Source organism: Haliaeetus leucocephalus, unplaced genomic scaffold, assembly GCF_000737465.1.
Source record: "Haliaeetus leucocephalus isolate CR32 unplaced genomic scaffold, Haliaeetus_leucocephalus-4.0 Scaffold973, whole genome shotgun sequence".
Classification (NCBI taxonomy): domain Eukaryota; kingdom Metazoa; phylum Chordata; class Aves; order Accipitriformes; family Accipitridae; genus Haliaeetus; species Haliaeetus leucocephalus.
The window spans coordinates 2,744,924-2,764,761 of NW_010973409.1; the positions used below are offsets into that span (position 1 = coordinate 2,744,924).

The 19,838-nt window shown below is 41.5% G+C and overlaps 1 protein-coding gene across 6 annotated transcripts in view; it reads right to left on the reverse strand.

The window, feature by feature from the left end:
- Positions 1-19,838, reverse strand: part of RARB (retinoic acid receptor, beta) — a 196,705-nt gene that overhangs the window by 89,443 nt on the left and 87,424 nt on the right. Inside the window, exons 1-2 of one of the 6 annotated variants that reach the window (XM_010584351.1) lie at positions 4,829-5,073; positions 4,473-4,601 (exon numbers count right to left, since the gene is read on the reverse strand). The exons of 1 other annotated variant lie outside the window; for it this stretch is intronic. In XM_010584351.1, the coding sequence (XP_010582653.1) occupies positions 4,473-4,587 (115 nt within the window). In that variant the 5' untranslated portion in view covers positions 4,588-4,601; positions 4,829-5,073. Of the gene's footprint in view, positions 1-4,472; positions 5,093-6,815; positions 6,903-19,838 lie in introns of those variants that run through there. 4 more of the 6 variants (XM_010584348.1, XM_010584353.1, XM_010584350.1 and 1 more) reach the window with 4 other exon arrangements.

The following is a 19,838-nucleotide window of genomic DNA, read 5'->3' on the forward strand; positions in this document are numbered from 1 at the left end:
GGCGGCTCGGCAGCGAGCGGGGATTCCGCGGGACGCGAGGATGACTAACTTCGCCGCCTGACACGTTCTCTCTCTCTCTCCCCCAACTCCTCAACTCGGCCGAAAGCCTCTTCGAGGCGGCGCCGCGCCGGCCTGGCTTTGTTCTGACAAGTCGCACCTTTGCTGCACAGACTCGTCAGGCAGGCGGGCAGTCACCCAAAGATACGCTGCTTCTCCCCCAAGCTTATCCCCCCCCCGGCTTCACCAGCGAACACCTCTCGTCTTTTGTGTCTGCGGGAGTTTTTGACAGTGGTGCGCGTCCACTGGAGCTTTCCCGTGCAGCAGCTGGACGAGGCTAGCCGCGTCAGAGCCCAGGCAGAGAACAGTCCTTCTCGTTTCAATCCGCGTGAAAGGAAAACGTCCCCATGCCGGTTTTTTGTTGAATGAAGGGGATCAGAAGCAAACGCTTTTCGTCACGTATTCCAGGGCATTAAGCTACGAGTATAAAAACGTAAACAAAGGCTGTATCCCTAAGCAAATCAGTCCTAGTGATTTAGCTGTAAAGTTTATAGACGAACTTTAAAGAAAATAACCTGGTTCAGACAGATCTTGCCTTCTGGGCACTAGCAAACACACCTGCAGCAATTCGATACTTGGGAATGCAGATTACAAGTCCTTCACTTCAAAAATGTTTGTTTTTAAATTCAGAAAGATGAAAGAAAAGAAAGTACTGAGCTTTTTTTCTGTTGAGCACAGATGTTGCCAGCGTTTCCAGTGCTCGCAGGGAACGAGAACCTGACCCAAACGGTGCAATAATCCCGAATTCAGAAGGAAAATGCATGCCTTCTGCAGTCGCATCTTCACGAACCTTCTGAAAGTTAATACATACTAGATACTCTCCGGGCAAACGCTTCCCACCAAACCAGAGTAAGAACTGTATACTACATGAGCTTTCACATCCTATTACATTCTGCTGCTGTATCCATAACTTTTGCCTTCATCAAATTTCTTCTTCTTCTAAACCAAACAAAATGCGGTAGGCAGAAGTCTTCTACTTGATATAATTAGCTGAAACGCTACATACTACTGCCAAACAAACTTACGCTTGTTTCGAGCCTGCTCATTTGGGTTTTTGCCTGTTTAATTAATGAAGACTAATGAAGACTTTTTTTAATAGGCTTTTCCAAGGCCAAATCACCATTCCTTGCAGCTCCTTTCTCAGGGCCTGTCCTGTTCCCACTTCCACAGTATTTAGCTAGCTCACATTTCACCAAAAGTTACTTGTTTTCTCTCAGTATTTGTTGTTGCTGCACTAGGAGGGAGCAGAAAATTCTACCTTACTCAAAAAAGTAGAAATCACTCACTCTTGCAATCTTAACTCTTTTGTCCTCTTAAGAACTATTCTCGTCTAATTTGATTACATTGACCTGATTTTTATCTTAGGAGAAAAGGAGTGAGAATGACTCATGATTAAAAGTGCAGTTGGTTCTACTGTCATTTCTGAGTCCATAATTTTCTTTGCAAATAAATAATTTCTTTTTAAACCTACAACAATGTAACTAATATCACATAAAACATAAACACATATGAGCGCAAAATTAGGTATTTTTTTGTGCGCTCGTAACAGATCTTGCAATACACAGTGGCTAACATTTGCAAACCCATAGCAGGTTTTTCCTCCCACAGGGGGGAGGAAAAAAATACCACACAAGTTAAGGTCATGTTTGGGTTGCGCCTTACCCTCTATTTTTACTTTGCAGACCCTCATGGACTAGAAAATTCGTGATGCTGCAGGAGTGCGCTTGCTTAGTGAATCGTAACGGGATTAACGTACTGAAGATGTGCTGAAGTTGGAGACCTACAGCATTTTGCCCTAACCCCTGCAATGGCCAATTTTGCCAGCGTTTCAGTCAAAGCCCTGATGCTGTCTGGGATTGTTACTGGCCTGTTCAGAGTCTGCACTATCCGTGTATTATTCCCTTAAGAACCATTTACCTTTTACTCTACAATCACGTCTCTATCAAAGCAATATTTCTAAGGCCTAAAGCAATGGCTGCAGGTGTACTGCTTTTATGGCAGAGCCAAAAATAAAACAACAAGCTAGACCAAAAACCCTATCTATTACATGTCTAATAATTTCAAAATTTCGCTGTGGTTACCTTTCACTAAATCGCAGAGGTCTTCATAAAAACAGAGAATCAGGGAACACTTGAGTTAGAATTAAACATTGCGATCTTTGTATTTGTAAGCACTGGAGCAACGTTTAAACAATTAAAAGCTTTCTGGACCACAAAAATTCTGGTTTTGTCATTATTTTCATGAGATGCAAGATAAAAATCTTACATGTCGAGAATATTTTGTATTTCATAATCCATATTTACATATATTTACCCATACACATAAAGTGCTTACCCTTTCTTCAAAATTAAAACCAAAACTTGCTCTAGAAATCAAACAGATTTCTTCATTTGGACCCTAACTAAATTGCTTTTCCACATTTCTATACCATTAACTTTCACAGTTCAAATTACAGCCACCGTACTATGATTCAGGTTTCAGCCTGAATTTAAATTCCCATGCAGTGAGGATCAATCCTATTGCTTACAAAGTTACGAGACTGGATCCCTGAATGCATTTTCCTGTATTTTTTATTTACTCTTGTTAATACAAGTTTCTTTGATTAGCTAAACTTTACTGTTATCAACACTTGTCTCTTATCACAGGCCCTAGGCAAATGACATATTTACCACTCATTCCATTCTGATAAGGGTAATCCTGTGTTTAACTTGCCCAAGAACAAACACCATATATTTTGTTTTTAAGAATCCTGCTTCTAGGTATTAACGACATACAAGAGAATGAGCAGGACATTTTTAAACCATAAGTTATTTGAAGAATATTTTGTGAATGTAAGCTTTTAACGACAGCATATACCTTCTACTCCAGGAAAGTTTATTTAATTCCAAGTTTCCGCAATATCACCGCTGAAGTTATACTAAAGTTTAAACCGCGGAGGGAGGAAAACACGTTTTTAGTAAAACATCTGTTTTGGGTTTTTTGTTTCCCCTAACTGAAGCTCTCCCATAGCTAGTACCAGTATTTTGAAGAAAAAGCTTTGTTTCGTATCTTGTTTGAAGCATTCTGAAAACAGCATGGAGAAAATAAACATCCCATGCCGAACTTCACAGTCTAATTTTAATTGTGAAGGCATCAAAACATTTTCAGTGTTGTAGGCTGGTAGTCACTGATTTTTACAATTCTGTTTTCATTACTCAACCCACACAAATGTCATATGGTAACTGAAAACTTTTGAGCAGAGTGAAAACCACAGTATTTCACCAAACATTTTTTAATTTATTTTTTAATTCCCCCCTCCACTTCTTTGAGATAAAGTGTATTGAAGGGAGAACTATTCTAATTCCTAGATAACTTTTTAACATACTGCAAAACAAAAATTTCAGAGTTATACAGTTAATGGTGTACTGAAGTGCCCGAGAGCGTGCTAAAAACATTTTGATAGATAGCCAAGTCATTTATCTAAATCACCGTCAGAGCAGTGAAGCATCCTGCAAACTTTTATGCAGAGTATAAGGTGATCCTTTCTAGCACTTTTTATCATTTCTCAAACTTGAAATTGTATTGTTAAAATACTGCCACTGTTTACCATCTATACATTTCAGCCACAAATCAAGACCCTATAACATAATAATACATTTTCAGAAGTGTCCTATCACTAACTCTCCCTCTTCGTTACCAGTGCAACGCTGCCTGAATCTCAAGGTATAGAAATAATTGATGGTTAAACTCAAAGGGTGTTCACAGTAAGTAGTTTTCTAGCAAAACAGCAACTTCTTAGAGCAACAAAGTGAAGAAGTAAGGTGGCAGCAAGGTCAGTACAAAGAAATATTGCCTTTTCTTAGGAAACTTAAAACTACTGTCTGATTTTTGGAATGGCACCTACCCACAGCAATTCCACATCTTTGCAAGAACTGTATGGAGCAGCATTTTAATTGCTTGGCTGCTCTGCTAAAATGCACTTCAAGACAACATGCATCCAGATTATCAAATGTGGTACAAAATTAGATTAAGGAGGCAAAGAAAAAAACTACCACAGAAATGTTATGTAAATTCATCCTTCACTGGTTGGAGTTTTGCAAGTATTTGCTGGTTTATGTTATAATTTTATGTGCTCTTGCTTGGCTCCGCAACTGTTGTTAGGATCAATATGCTACATGAGAAGGGATAAACAGAAAGCAGTCGGGTGACTCTCTCCTTTTTCCTTTCTTGCCAAAAGGAGAAAAAAGGCTTGCATACCACATTTTGCACAAAAACTTGCCCCACCCCTCATTACCCCTGTGCTTAATTACAAGTATTTCTTTTTTAAATACATGCAAATAAATTAATAATAATAATAATAGTAGTAATAATAATAGTAGTAATAATAATAATAATCGCAGCAGCTTTAAAGTGGAAAAATAACAGTTGGGACCTACATTGAGCACTGTGCCGGTGTTGCCACTCTGTTTGTGCCAATCCACTGAAGCATGCTTTGAGAGCCTTCTCCTGGAGCATGCAGGAAGACGGACTCGCAGTGTAGAAATCCAGCATCTGAGCAGGGCTCACTGCTAGAACATCCATACAGTCAAACATGATTCCCCCTGCACAGAATGCCTGCAAAAGTGCTTTCCTCTAGGTGTGGAGGAAAATGGCACATAAAAGTACACCCAACTCCATCAAACTCTGCCCCTTTTTTGGCACGTAGGCTGTTGGTCTTTTTCCCAGACCAGAATCATGAATTATGACAGACAACACAGCTAAAAGCCTGTAATTGATCCAAATGATCATTTACCATTTTCCAGGCTGCCCAGCCAATCCAGCAAGATGGGGGGAAGCCAGCCGCATTCCAAGTTTTAGCTCCCATCCATTTCCCCCCCAAACTGCGCTAGAGTCAGTCCCGCTCCTCGGGCGCTCGCCGGGTGCCCGCCGCCTCCCGCGCCGTGCCGATCGCCCGCCTCCCCGGGAGAAAACGGCTCCGGTAGGGACCTGGGATCCCCCTCGGCCGCGAATAGATCCTTCTGCCTCTGAACAGCTCACTTCCTACTACTTGTGTCACAGGGAATGAAAGATTGAATTGCCTAATATATGCGAGTGAACTTTCCGTGAACCCTTCCCAGGCTGCTAACCTTCAAATGACCCAAGCGGTCTGACATCACCAGCTCCCAGGATTCTCACACGCCTTCACGACTCCCAGCAGCCCTGCAAAAAAAGCAGGCAGGCGGGCAGGCAAAGGCTAGCCCCAGCCCTGCCGGAGTCGCCCCGCTGCCGCGGAGCGGCTGGCAACGGCGGCTGCCCACGGGGAGGCCAACTTGCAGAAAGACCCCAAATAATGCAGTTACCAGAAAAAAAAAAAAAAAACCCAAAACAAAAAGCACCACAAAAAAACAACCAACAAACAAACAACGAGGAGGAGGGGAAGGGGAGTGGGAATTGAGACGGAGACCTTTTCAGTGGTTGTGCAGAACGGAGGATTTTTAAATTCCAGCTCGATTTGCTAAAACTTCTGTGCTCCCCCCCGCCCCCCAACGTGTTCTTTTCCTCCCCGGAGAGGCCACGAGCAAGGCGCAGGCGCCCGCCGCCATACCAGAGCCGTGGACACCGGCTTCGCCCCAACTTCTGGGGCGGCCAGGCCGGGCTGGGGTCGGAGCAGCCTCATCCTAACACAGCCCCTGCGCCCACCAGCAGGGACCCCCCCTTCCATGCCACCGGCGGAGACGACGGACGGTGGGGTGCCAGCCCCACTCCTGGCAGGGACCTCACAGGCCTGTGCCTCCCGGGGTGCGGGGGGTCAGGTCCCACCTCTCCTCACCATCCCTTACGCTGGCTCCTAAATCACCCAGCGCTCCCAGGCCTCCCCCATGCGCCAGATTTGGCAGGCATCGTTGCCTGTCCCCATCACACTCAGCCCGGGGCAGGAGGCAGTCACACATCCCCTCTTCTCCCCAGCCCAGCCGCCGCCGGGTCCTGCCTGTCTCGGATTAGCAGAGAGGGGCAGGGGCCGCTCGCGTGGCCCCGGAGGGGCTGTATCAGCTTTTGGAGGGCTAATGAGCCCCAGCTCCCCGGGAGCAGGTCCGTGGGGAACGGGCACCCACCCCAGGGTGCCAGGAGGGGAGACCATGTCTGTCCCCTCCCCAGGGCAGGCAGCCCCCGGCCACCCCTTACAGCCATTTTGAAGTCATGGGGCTGCTCCCACCAAAACACCTACTGAGGTCTCTGCGAAACCACGGTGCCAGCAGCCCTCCCTCCTAGCGGGAGTAGGTGTCAAGGCCTTCCCAGGTCTGTGGCCGGGATGCCACAGCCAGCACCGCGCTGGCCCATCATTTGCATCGAGCTAGCAGGGACCCCCATGCTTTTTAGGTAAATAACCACCTTCTGCAAAGTCTTGCTCACAGAGAACGACTCCATCAAGGCCTCCACCAGTCCCTATTCCTACGGACACTTTGAAAATGAAAAACAACAGCCTGGGAACACTCCCTCTGCCCCACTGGAAAGGACGTGAGCTCGATGACCACGTGCACGCTTTCATTTTAAGTGAGTAAGCCGAGTCGCCTTCAGCCCTGGCAGACTGAGCACCAGCCTGGAGCAAGGTTTCCCGAAGCATGGAGGAGCCTCGCTTCCCACCCCAAAGCTACCTTGGGTTCAGAAACTGGAAAACGAAACCCTTGATTACTGCTTGTTTCCTGAAAAGCCCAAGATGGGAGTCAGGCAGAGCCAGGGACGCTGTGCGCAGACATGGCACACAACTGGCGACCGTAAAGAAACGCTGGGGAGAGACTCACTCTGGGACCTGCGCAGGCACTTTAATGGATGCGGTGTCCCCTCTCCACAAAAAGTCCTTTGATGAACCGAAAGCTCTCTGACAATGCCTGCAGATTGTATTAACAAAACTTTTCACACAGGTTCAAGAATTAAAAAAAAACCCAAACCCCCCACACAGCACATACACTTGTTCCCTGAAACCAATATACCCACGTTGAAAACCAGCAGCCAGCAAAAAGACCTGCTGCAATCTGGAAGCTAATCCATTTGAAGAGATAAAAACAATAGCTTTTCTTAGCCTCCTTCCCCCTCCGACGGGAGAGCTCTGGCTGTCCCTGCAGCAGGCAGCCTTTCTTCCCGTCTTCCCTCCGGGCTGAAGAGTTACAAGCGCTGGAGTTTAACAGCGTCTTTTTAAGGACTTTTAAGGGCCTTCTTGGTCCATTGGGGGGTCCTCTCCCAGCCTGGACTCCTCCAGCTGGAGAAGCCCCTGACACTCTGTAATCCAAAAATTATGCACAGCACATGTTTATCGAAAAAGCCATCCTTTAGGGAAGGCTTGTTTAAACCACGTCAGCACAGCAAGCGGCATTTGCTGTATTAAAAAGGCAAGTGGAATAGTGGCTAATTTTTTGTTGAAATCTCAGCTGGCTACACTGCTACGATTTTGTTTTGAGTAGCAAAGCTAAATTAAAAGACAGTATTTTCTAACCAGATGACACAGAATGCACCAGAAGTTTGGAACATGTAACATGTCACCACAAAAATAACTGGAAAGGATGATACAAAACACAGTATGTTTTTTCAGTCTCCGATTTAGGGAGAAAACGACATTTTGTGTGGGCCAAGGCTCTAGGAACAGTTTAAGCTTCTGCCAAGAAAAACATATTGCCCATGTGAGTTAAAATAAACAAAATCAGACAAACAGAAATACAGTTAGTTATGTTTATTCCATTAGCAGTCTTATAATACCATATTTAAAAATAAAACCTGCCTGTTGTACCTCAAAATGTAGGCTGGCAACTTCTGAAAGTAAATGTCAGGAAGTCACGCTTAACTGCATATGAATTGAAAAAGATTGCTTTTTCTCGCTGTATCTAAATGAGCCAGGTAGCTCATCATTTTTTATTACGAATAATAGTTGTGCTAATGCTTATACTTATTACTAAAACCACATGTAATTAACAAATTCTTCAAATAGCCTAATGGTTTGCTCACATACTTTATCTACAATACAGTAATTTATGTGTATCATATTTCACTCTGAAATAGCATGATACTTGTTTTTCTTAAACAGAGTATCAGGAAAAGCTGCATTCATAAAATGGTGGGTATTTTCTAATTTAGATTAGGACTAACCATAATTATTGTATTAACTAATAGCCCTCTAATTCAAATGTAATGAAACTTTAAGTATTGCCACATATTTTAAATACCTACCCAGATCCCATAGAGGTGCGAGTAGGCAACAACTCTCCAGTATCTTCCACTTTATCCATGCAAAGAAATTGTGATTTCACATCACCACTTTGATCTGTTTTCTCTCAGACCGTGATGGCAGAAACTTTACAATAAACATATTCTTAGCCACAAGTGAAATAAAAAGCAAAAGTTCAAGTCAGAAATCTATTTCCTTTGGTGTTACTGTATATTTGTCAGTGTGACATAGCACATTTGAAACCCATAATCATAAAACAAAAATTTACAGCCAAGGTTTAGGGTCTACATCTGTTTCTCTGGTTTTTGTACTGCAATTACCCACTGGACAATTCAGAAAGCAGCACTATGAATCATGTACTGCACACATGTTTGTGCTGGTCACTTTTTTGTTAGTACAAGAGGCTGAGGATGCCGTAATATGCTTCACCAAGAGAAAGAGCATTAACTAGAATTAGGATGAGTGCACTGGGCTCTCTAATAAAAATGACTTTACTAGAAGCAACAGAGTACTCCTGGAATATTACAGGCATATTTATAGGATGGAAAAATTAAGAAGTACATGCAAAAATTCTCCAAAATGAAGTACCTCAGGGGAAGCGGACTTTTTTTTTTTCCATGCATTTTACTATTAATCAAATGTAGCACTCTCTTGAAACAGTTTTGACAGCAGAGTAAATGGTTACTAGTGAATGATGTGTGTGTTTAAGCAGTGAAAGCAGAGACAAAGTGATGTTTTCTTCTACTCCCTAGGCAAGAGCTGACACTAAGCTTGCTGCCTCAGCTTTGATACTCACAGATTCCTTTGTGTCAGTTGCTGGGAGAATCACTGGCAGTTCACTAACCCTGCCTCACACACAGGGGCTTTGATTTTTACCTCTTCATTGAGAATAGATGTTAATATGAAAAAGCACTTGTCTGCCTTGGCAGTTTTTTTTCTTTGGGTTCCCCCCCCCGCCCCTAACTGGTGATACAGGGTTTCAAATCTGAAAACCTGAATCCCCCTTCACTACATGTATTTTTTTGTGTTGTAGGATGTTTTCCTCATGTCTCAAGCACATGAATGATGTCAAAAGATTATAGGGAAGAAAATCACTGGATTACAAGAGAAGGACTGAATATTTAAAACTCCAAGGTAGTCCTGAGGAAATGGGTATCAATCCTGAACAAGAATGGCCCTGAAGAAAATAAAACAGTAAAATTACTGGCACAAAATGGCACAAATGGCATGGTAAAACATGAAGTACAGTGAAGTTAAGTCAAAAAGGGGTTTCTTCTGACTGCTATATGCTACTATGCACAGCTCGCAATAACTGAAACAGGAGTTTGCACGTAACAGGAAGAATTACTTCAGGCCTGAAACGTAACAGCAACTGGTGTAAGACTATTCAGTGCAGAGCAGTATTTCATTTTAGATGGGAAAAGCAAAGTTAGTCAGCTCCAGACTCAGAACGCAGGCATGCAACCAGTCTGCGAGTCATTTACCAATAAAGGCTTTTTGTCTGTTTTAATCTGTGGATATGTATTCGTAAAGATGCCTTTAAAGCTCATTGCTTAACTTAAAGACTATAAAAATAATTCACCTCCACAAACTTCAGTACACAACCGCGTTTCTTAGAATCCATACTGTGTTTTGTACTCCTCTGGCCCAGAGCCAGAGAACTGCCCTGCATGATGAAACTGGAACTGTATCTGGTTCAGCAACCCATTTCTAAGAGCTACTAGATCTTTCTAAGGAAAATACAGGAATCCCTAGTGATTGGCGAAGTATAACTCACCCATAGGTCCTCTAATAGCCTGTTCTCTAACAGCAAATCACTTAAGCATTAAAGCATGAGATTTAATATCCTTTCCAAATTTGTTTTTGGTAATAGCCCTGATATTCTAGATATTCATATATAGCCAATGTCTTTTTGGATTGTGATAAATTTGTAGCTCCGTGACACAGAAGGAGATAGTAAGTTATTGGGCTTTGAGACAAAGAAGGATAAGTATTTTTTAAAAAACACTGTAAAACTCATCCACGTTGCAAATAAAGGAAAACACAGACCAAACCGCACCTCTCTGAGGCCCCAAAGGCTGACTGCTGTAGGCTCCAGAAAGGTTGGCAAAGAGGCAATGACATCATGTGCCTAAAAAGGGGATGACACGCATTTTTGAAGGATATGAAAAGAAAAAGCATTATTACATTAAAAATTGGCTACATGCTGACTCTACACTTGCTGTTTAGGAGGATCCTGCAGTGCAAACACCACTCCTAAATGGCTGCCAGAAAAAAACAGAAGTGAGGAAAAAAAAAGTTTATTTCATTTAGTTTTCTTTTTTAAATGACCAGAAACTGCTGTTTCAAGGTTTAGCCAAGAAACAGATTTTTACTGCTAGCCTATAAATCCCTCAAAACATAGAATTATAATGGAAATGCTGAGGTAACTGGAGTGCCATGCATGGCACTGACACATTGCATTATATAATCCAGGGAGAATGAGGGCTGGGAGATCTATAAAATGTAAGTAGAAGCAAGATGTAGGAAAGAGCAGAAGAGCAAGTAGAAATATTGAATATTAAACTGCAGAGAATACTACTTCTAATAATAAAGTTTCCTATATGCTGAATATACTTATGGTTGGCTGAAGGCAAAAGAGCACAGAGCTCCATTAAAAAATAAAATAGAGATTCCAAAAGGCTATTCAAGTAACTGTTTTGTTTCTGCCTTTTTTTAGGGATGGGAAAAAAAAGAAAGTTACCTAACAAAAGGATAGTATTTCCTGATGTTCTGATATCCTGAAAGGTGTCTCACAATGTGTAAATAAATAATGTTAGGAAATGCAGGATAAATGGAGTTCCAAACATAGATAACTTAGAACCCTAGTTGTAACCAGAATCAGAATATAAATTGGCACAACAGTATTTCTAGAGGTTCACTAATGGCAGCTTAAACTCTTAGTGAAAAGTTAGCCCTAGTGGCTTTCTTCCAACAAAAGACCAAAGTTACCGAGCAATAACTGGAACTACAGCTCAGTGCAGACGTATATCCTAACAAAGACCAAACCTTACTTAAGCCTTATTTAACCTAAGACAGACCTAAGCAGCATTTAGGGCTTGTGCTCCTGCGCTGCTGCAGGGACAACCCATGTAGAGGGATCCCAGAGACCAGTGTTAACCGAAACACACTTGCAAAGAGCTCTGGTCACATGAAGCCCGATGCAGATTGGATTGGACTGGATTATGCCATTAGCGTAAACTGCAACGGATCCACAGCTCGGCAGCTTGACACACGTATTCATGATAATCCAATTCCTGCTTAGCTAGCTCCCAAACCTACATCAAACACTGAAAGAACAGTCCAATATCCTACCTGTGGGCATCTTAAAAGGCAAAACGAAGGAGTGACTGGAAAATGCGCTGGCACAGCTACCTAGCTAGCAGAGGTAATGACAGTAATGATAATGTGGTGACACCACCTGAAACCCCCTGGTAATGATGGTCATCATGCCAACACCTCTGCTCTGCCTGTTGCCCTAAACCACTGTACAATCAAACCTTCCTTTTATCATGCAGATGTACTTTCTGTTTGGGCACAGTTTGGGGAACAGCATGCATGATTTTTTTCTGTAAATGAGGCAGGATTACCCAGAAGCTGAGGCAGCATTTGGCAAACTGGCATCCCTTTTCTTTTGTAGAATATGTGCCATCGATACTGTGTGAATTAGCTGAGGGCACATGTCCTCTGGGGAACATTGTTACCACTGTAAATATATTGACATAGCCTGAAAAGTAAACTTTGCTAATGTGGTCAGTTTTACAAGCGTTCAGGTTATCATAGCGTAACTGTTGCTGAGCAGGTAAGGGATTCTGTAAACCCCTTTTATGCTACAATAACTGGGTCCATGATTGGGCTGTTGCAGGTACAACTCTTTAAAAAAGGAAAGATTGCTTTCTCACCGCAAGTCATTATACCGGTGTAACATTCAAATATAGACAAGATCTCAGCAAAGGTCAGGCTGGGCTTGACTCCAGAGGCATTCAGTACAAGCAGTGGCAGCATGAATGACGTCTAGTCTAAAATGCTTGCAACATGTTTTCTGGTTTTCAAACTCTACTAGAATATCAATTCTTTAGTGCATTCCTCAAATTCTACTTGACTTCTGCAATTAAGTCTACAAAGTAAAATCTGCATGGTCTCAACCTGCTTGATTAAGCTAGTCCCATATGATTAAACAGATCTGCAAATTCCCATACCTTTGGTCTACAAGGCTCTCATATTGGGCCACAGAAGAGACTGAATGTCCAGTCATATTATGGCCATGCTCAGGGAATCATGACTGACACACACGCTTTAATCAAAGAGGACTTGCAGAGCTGGGGTGCAGTTGGAGACTGTGGTGGTCAGCAGCATATTGCCCCAGGCACTGCGCAGTATCATTAATTTTTTGCCCTTATGGGACCTTTTGTGCCACATGTAGCAAGGGGCATGCAAGGTGGCCTCTAAGCATGTAATGCAGCAGATCAGGCTTGACAGGTCTATAAAACTATCAAATTTGTTTTGCATAAACCAGACCAAACTTTTCATTTTGATATCTTGAGCCTTCTTCTGACTGAACAATTCTGCAGAGACCCTGCCATCACACTGAAAAAAACATTCATTTTAATCCATCTACGGTTTTTTGGCATATATCTTCAAGAACAGGCTTCTCTTTCATGGGACACTAATTTTCCATGTGTTCTTCTCAGGCTATCAGAAGACCAGACTTCATCTGTCTATATATGGAGACGTGAAAAGAAGAATGTTTGAAAGGAAACTCTTTCCTCTGCAAAAATGGCTCCGAGATCTTGCCCTTGCTGCATCCGTCCTATTCTGTCTTTGGCATGAAGTATCCCAAAGGATATGCCAGAAGACAGGGTTGTGGCTCAGCTTCTTCAAGGAATTATCGAGACTGATGGATGGGTAAAGTAAGCTTCAATCCAAAGGAGGTTTAGTAACAAGAATGAGGCATGTGCAGACTCCCAATTCTGAGAAACGTGTCGGAATTCTCCTTAAAAAGTACAGCATCATGTCATCTACAACCAGATCCTAAATGACTGAACTAAATGACAAGTTAGTGAATACAAGTTATTTAAAGACTTTAAAAAGTTAAAGTTCTATCTGCTGGATTCCTAAATTTGTCTAAAACTTGTTAATTTATTTTATTTTTTTTAAAAACACACTTGCTCACAGTACAAGTGCACACTACTGATAGTCAAGCCTATACTGCTAGGTGAACAATGCAGGAACATTATGTCACTTGGAGGCAGGACTGTGCAAGCATGTAAGAAAGGCTAAGAGCTTTGCCAACACAAATTATCAGGCAGAACCTCACTGGAAAAAATGAGGCACAAAGATCTAAGTGAAGTGTAAAACTTACTGAGAATTGAACGACATGTTGACAAATACCACTCTACTCTCTTGCTTCCTATCAGAACCCAACAGCCGAAGCAGAGATTCCTAAGTAGTGTTTTTACAGGCCAAGCTTAGTCTCTCCCTCATCTTATCAGTAGCCTTCAAAGGGACTGTGGGTGGATCTCCTCCAGGAAAAAAGAAAAAACAACAAAAAAACCCTCAGAAGTGCCACCTCTTCCATACAAATATATTGGAGCAACCACAGAGGCTTTGCTTGAGCTGCGAGACTTTGAGAAAACACACCTGGCTCTTCTGAAGGAGAAATTAAAGAATTCGTGCTTCAGCCCTCAAGCTTTGAGTGGCCTTAAGAAGAGGAATAACTAAAGAGAGAGTCTAATCAGGATGCAGGGAAAAATCAATACTGGCTTCTTGAAATATCTTGGGCAGGAAGGAACAGCTTAAGGTTGAGACATTTAGCCACTCTTTCTGCACAAGCAAATGGGCTGAAGGCTGCATGCACAGGTGAGAACATAAAGGCAGAAGAAGGCTTTCTGGAGGACTGAAAGCGAACCAAGGCATGTGCTACTCTGAAGTTCTTTGGGAAATCTCATCTTTTAAAAGTTTCCTAGTTTTGGTGCAAGAGAGACCTTTCTACATACTAGTCAAAGTTGTCAAAAGCAACATTTTCAGGGATAAATGCACGCCATTGTACTGTTATTTTCTGACTTTGGTGAGGAATACAATTATTTAAGACTCGGCGGGAGAGTATGAAAGGAGCAGGAGTCTAATTCCAGTTCAGAAAAACTCCAATAACTGACAACATGTAAGAAACACAAGATAGATGCATTGTATTGTTGGGCTGAGTCTCATTGGCTGGAACCCCTGCCTCTCCCAGCAGGACTCAGTTACATAGCAACTCCTCAGGGCAGATTAACCCTTTCCCAGTTAAGGTATCTGGCATGATTTAACTGACCTTTTCCTCCCCCTGCTTCAGAATAATTTCATAGGTTTGCAAAAAAAGGTATGGAAAAAATGAGTCAAGTGCTACTAGGGTAAAAGCAATCTGACTCACCATGGGATGCTGATGGTACAATGAACAGTGAATGCAGGTAGTTCAGATCGACCTAAATTATATTTTATGCTGTTAGGTGTTGTGACATATGCAAAACACACAATGTACTTTTCATAAAATAGTTCATGCTTAGTCTGTGGGGATCCTATCTGGACTGCATTTATCAAGTACCAATTGTCTCTTTCACCCAAATTCTGCCCACCCATTGACTTCTGTGTGGATAATTACTGAAGCATTAAAAAGTCCTCAGATGGTAGAGACAGTACTTCATTAATCTACAGGAGAATTTTCACCGTCAGACATGTGTTGCTGTCATCCAAAATTGCACAGGCTGACTACTGTAAACTCTTAAAAAACTGCTCCAAATCTTACGGTACTAGTTGGTTTTTTCCAATAGACCTTTCTAATTACTGGCATCAAGTAATTACATGAGAATCTCAAATTATTTCATTACAGCAATTTCCCTATTTTGTTTTTAGAACTGTATTACATTTATGTGTATATACATTATAAGCGCAAATATGTATATACAGTTAGCATAATAGTACTCCTGCTCTCCTGGTTATCAGGAATAAGTTTGACTCTAAAAACATCAACATACAGGACAACAAAGACTCCTAAAGCTCTCTATTTTTAAAATGTCGTAATTCAGCCCCGTTAGTTTCCCCCCTTGTGAGAGAGCGAGACAGACCCTGGGGACCAGGAAGGGCACACGTCCTCCCTCAGGGCGTACCTCGCACGGTCACACTTCACTGCTGTGAGCCACAGCTGCGTACTATTAGGAAAAAGGAGCTACTAGGATTCCAGTGGAGAAAAATAAGAGATCAGACTGGTGTGATAGACACTTACTTCTGACTGTCTTCTGGTCATATTAGGCGAGAACCGTCTATCTCGTTTCTCTTTTCCTTCTTTTTACACCCCAAAACTGGACTCGTGGTACTACAGGAACTAACCGAGGCTAAGAAGGGCAGGCACCGTTGACACTGCTCTATTTCAGACAAGTAGGGTATGCCTGTACTTTTTCTTTCCTCTGGAAGACCCAGGGATGCTCTCAGCTGAAGGTTCAGAAGAGAAAAGCCTTGAAACAAGTCTTCTTCTGCTCCTCTTCCCTCACCCACCATCCTCATACATGGACACAACAGGTCCTGTAACACACACCTCCCACCAACATCTCCTCTTCACGGAGGACATTCACTGCTCAGTAGCTGCTCCTAACCTCCTAGGCCAGGAGCAGTCAGAAGAAACCAGAAATTAATTCGCTCTAATAACACAGAGAATGTTGTTGAAGTTTCTTTTTTTCTTAATTGCTTTACAAAAATGGGTAACCTTTGTATGTTTGTAAAAGGACTACATACATGTTTAAGACATGCCTCCCTTTTCTAAACATTTCACACTCTGGAAGTTCATCTGTATTTTCTTTGTATGGTTCTCATAGACCACTTGTAAATCCAGATGGGATAGAAAGATACCATTTGAAATTATATTTGTTATTTAATTTGGCTTCCTGTATATCTTGAAAGCTCTTCTTGAATAACTTAGCTGCTGACTTCAGAAAATGAAGAGTGTCAATATAGTGGATGTGAGATTATTCCAAAAAGAGGTACTTCAAAAATATTTTGTGGTCTGAAAATTAATTAGCAAGAATCAATTTAATTTCTTATTACGGATTTTTTAAAAAAAGTTCATATTTTGCTATCATTTTTCATCTAAAACTATCACTGACACCATTGGAAACTTAGCCTCTAAAAGGGTAAAACCTGATGGACTACGTTCAATGTGCTTAATGCTCTGTTGAAAGCACCTTTTCATACAAATGCCAACATGCACCTATCAAATATTTGTGTTCTTCATTAAACTAATGCTTTCCTGCATAATAAACAAGATGGTACAAAATATAGGTGTATTCCCATGTCCCGCTACTAAAGTAGGTGGTATCAAAATAAATTTGCAACCATATCATTATATCAATCTCCAGTATTACTGCATCAGTACTATAACCATAATTAACTAGCTGCAGGTCAAATTTCTAATAAATCTTTAGAAATTAAATGTATAATTTGTCAAAACTATATGCCTTCATAAATTGATTATTCAGAATTTAGAAGCTTTTTAATTAGGAAGAAATTTATGCAATACCATGTGTAATAATTACGAATCAGCTCTTCTGTGATATTTTTGTACATCAGCAAAAATTAAAACATTGGAAAACATTACCAGGTCACTGCAGTATTTCAATGTCAAAAGAAATACATAGTTTAAATGTAGAGGTTAAAGATATTTTCCCGTATCTTTTACATCTTAGATAGCTTTATGATCTCAGGACTGGAATCATTAACCAAATACAAAATCAATGAGAAAAAGATCTAATCTGACCATTTTCAAGCGCAGAGTCACTAGAAATTATTTATGCCACTGTAAAACTTTTTTACCATGGTGCTATAGTTTTACTAAACAGCATATATTCTAAGTCAAACTTCCTTTTTATGTTACTGTAAATGGATTTTGCTTCTCCTCTTCCAGCTAAAAATCTGAAATCCTTTAACACTTTAAAAACATCACCTTCATAATAAGCACCAGGATGAGGGCTACAACCCTGGTTGCCAAATGGAAAACTAGAGAAAAAGAAAGTTAAGCGATAATCGTTCACAGCACACAAGAAGCAAAAATTGTACCCCAGCTTCCCTGCTCTCCCCTCCCGTGCTTTCACCATGGGCCTATTCAGACTCTGCACCCTCACAAGGGCTCTGGGTACTTCTATCAACATTTCATAGGAGAAGATTTTTTTTGACAGAGAACACAAAAGCTGCTTTGTTGGAAGTCTGGACACTTTTTTTCTACCTAATAAAAACATGAATAGAAGTGGGACCTCAGCAAGCATATGGCAGAAAGTCTGGACTAACTGAAAAAAAGGGGCCTAGAAGAGTTTGCTCTCTGTCGCTCCCCAACGTGTTTACTGCCAAATGTATATGGTGTAAATAAGGAGTATGCAGAGTGGGCCATAATGGAACATTGTTTATGTGCACATCCTGGCAAATGCATATACAGCATGGAGACTATTTCCAAGCAGAACATAAACACAAAGGGGGAGTGATGACAAACAAGTATTCCAAGGCAAGAAAAATGTTATTCCATATACAAACCAAACAAACTAAAGTGGTTTCTCCCCTGCTAGGATCCAACTGGCAGCTCTCAGCTGCACACACTGTGTAGCTGTTAAAGAAATGAGAGACGTCCCAGGCTCACTGGTTGGCTTTCTTTTTCTTAAGCGACCTTATTATGCTCCCAATATTAAAAAGAGAAACACAGTTAAGATTTTATTTTACTCCCTTGCAAAAATACAACAAAACAAACCAGCCCTTTCTTTCAGCCTGAATAAGAGCCGGGGAGATAGAGCTGATGCCAAGAAAACACCATAAGGAATTAAGCCACAGCCTTCCTATTCCGAGTTCCCACTGAAAGATATAGAGATGGTTCTTTCTTCTGGAGGTCTCTCCCACAAACCTATTACACGGCTTTAGCAAGTGACACCAGTGTGACAGTAACTTAGAGGTTTTGTGCTCCTGGCAGATTTTTTTTTCCTTTTAATCATTACTTATAAAAAGGAGGAGGGTTTGGAAAACCCAGGTCCTTGCAATTTCAAGATAGCAAACCAGGGGATGAACTTTTTTGTGTGTGCTTACTTCTGGTGAGCAGAATATCATGCTTTGACAGCTTCTATGTAAACAAATGGGTGTAATTTTATTCCTTTAAAACTAACTTCAAACACATACCCAACTAAAGGAGGAAGAAAAGATGACAAGTAGGAAAACAGACGGTAGAGTGACAACAAGAACTAGAGAAAGTCAACTCATAAAACAGAGCTTTTTACATAATTAATAGACCTCTTTAGGATATGAGACACTGGGAGCAAGAAGCTTTAGTAAGGGATCATATGGGGTCCAGAACAAAACTACTTTGTGACATCCTTCACAGAAATGCAGAGCCAGCTTGTGATTTTAAACTACTTCAAGATACTCAGAGCTTGCCTCACTTTCTCTAGATCCAGACTCAACAACGCATGAAATACAAGTTCAGAACTGGGACCTGCACCTGCACGTAAGATTTCTGCTAGTCTGTCAAAACCTGGATCCAAATGTCCCATGCTCAGACTTCATAAAGCCTTGGGGCTTGGTGCATCACTCACTGGGTAGAGAAAAGCCCACACTGGGAATGTTTGTAACACCTTTACAATATACATACAGTCCTTTAATGGAACTGCATTGCTGTGTTCTTTGATTTTTTTCCAAAAATGTATCAGTTCCGTTATACAAGACCAAAACCACACTGACAAAGCCTCTCACTGGCCACCGGTTTAGCATTAATACTTTTGAGTTAACATGACACTTTAGAATCCAAAGGAAGCTTATTTAATTATTTTTTTTATTTTTTTTAAATTCCCCTTTAATGCACAAACACCCACCTCATCCCAACATGACCTTATGTATGCCTGCTGCTTGGGTTTATATTCAGCCATTTGCAGAGCTGTACAGAGTCTGCACTGTGCTTCAGGAAACGACACATTTCTAATAGTTACTCTTGGCTACACGGACCACTTACAGCACAATGACAGTGAGGGTGCAGACAAATGCCAAGTACAAGCTCATGTGCTCTTTTCTCATTACAGAAGGTATTTTTGGTGGCTGAATGCCTTCTGCGTATTAGCATTGTTGACCGTATAAAGAAAAGTTTTGTAATGTGTGCTACACTGGGCAGTGAAACAGGACTCCACCTCCATCACAGAAAGGTCTTCAGCTTCACAGCAGCTCCTGCCATGGCCAAGCGTACAGCAAAGTGGAGGATCTGTGATGGCTGTTGCCAAAGTGAATGCTATGATAATTTTCAATAAAAGGGTTTTTATTAAGACTCCAGATCTTCTCCCTCACCCTTAAAGAAAGGTATTAAAGTATGGGAAGAATCTTAAATAATTTTGCCATATCTCTCAACTTCATAGTGAGATTTAAAACCCCTTTTTCTTCTCTCTATCTAGGTTTCATCAGTCAAGTGAGCAACTCAGTTTTCATTTAAGAAGTCTTCAGATTTAAGGACTCGAAACAACGGCCTACAAACACGACCAGACTGGCATGTCGAAAGGCTAGGAAACTAAAGGATAAGGAAGAAATA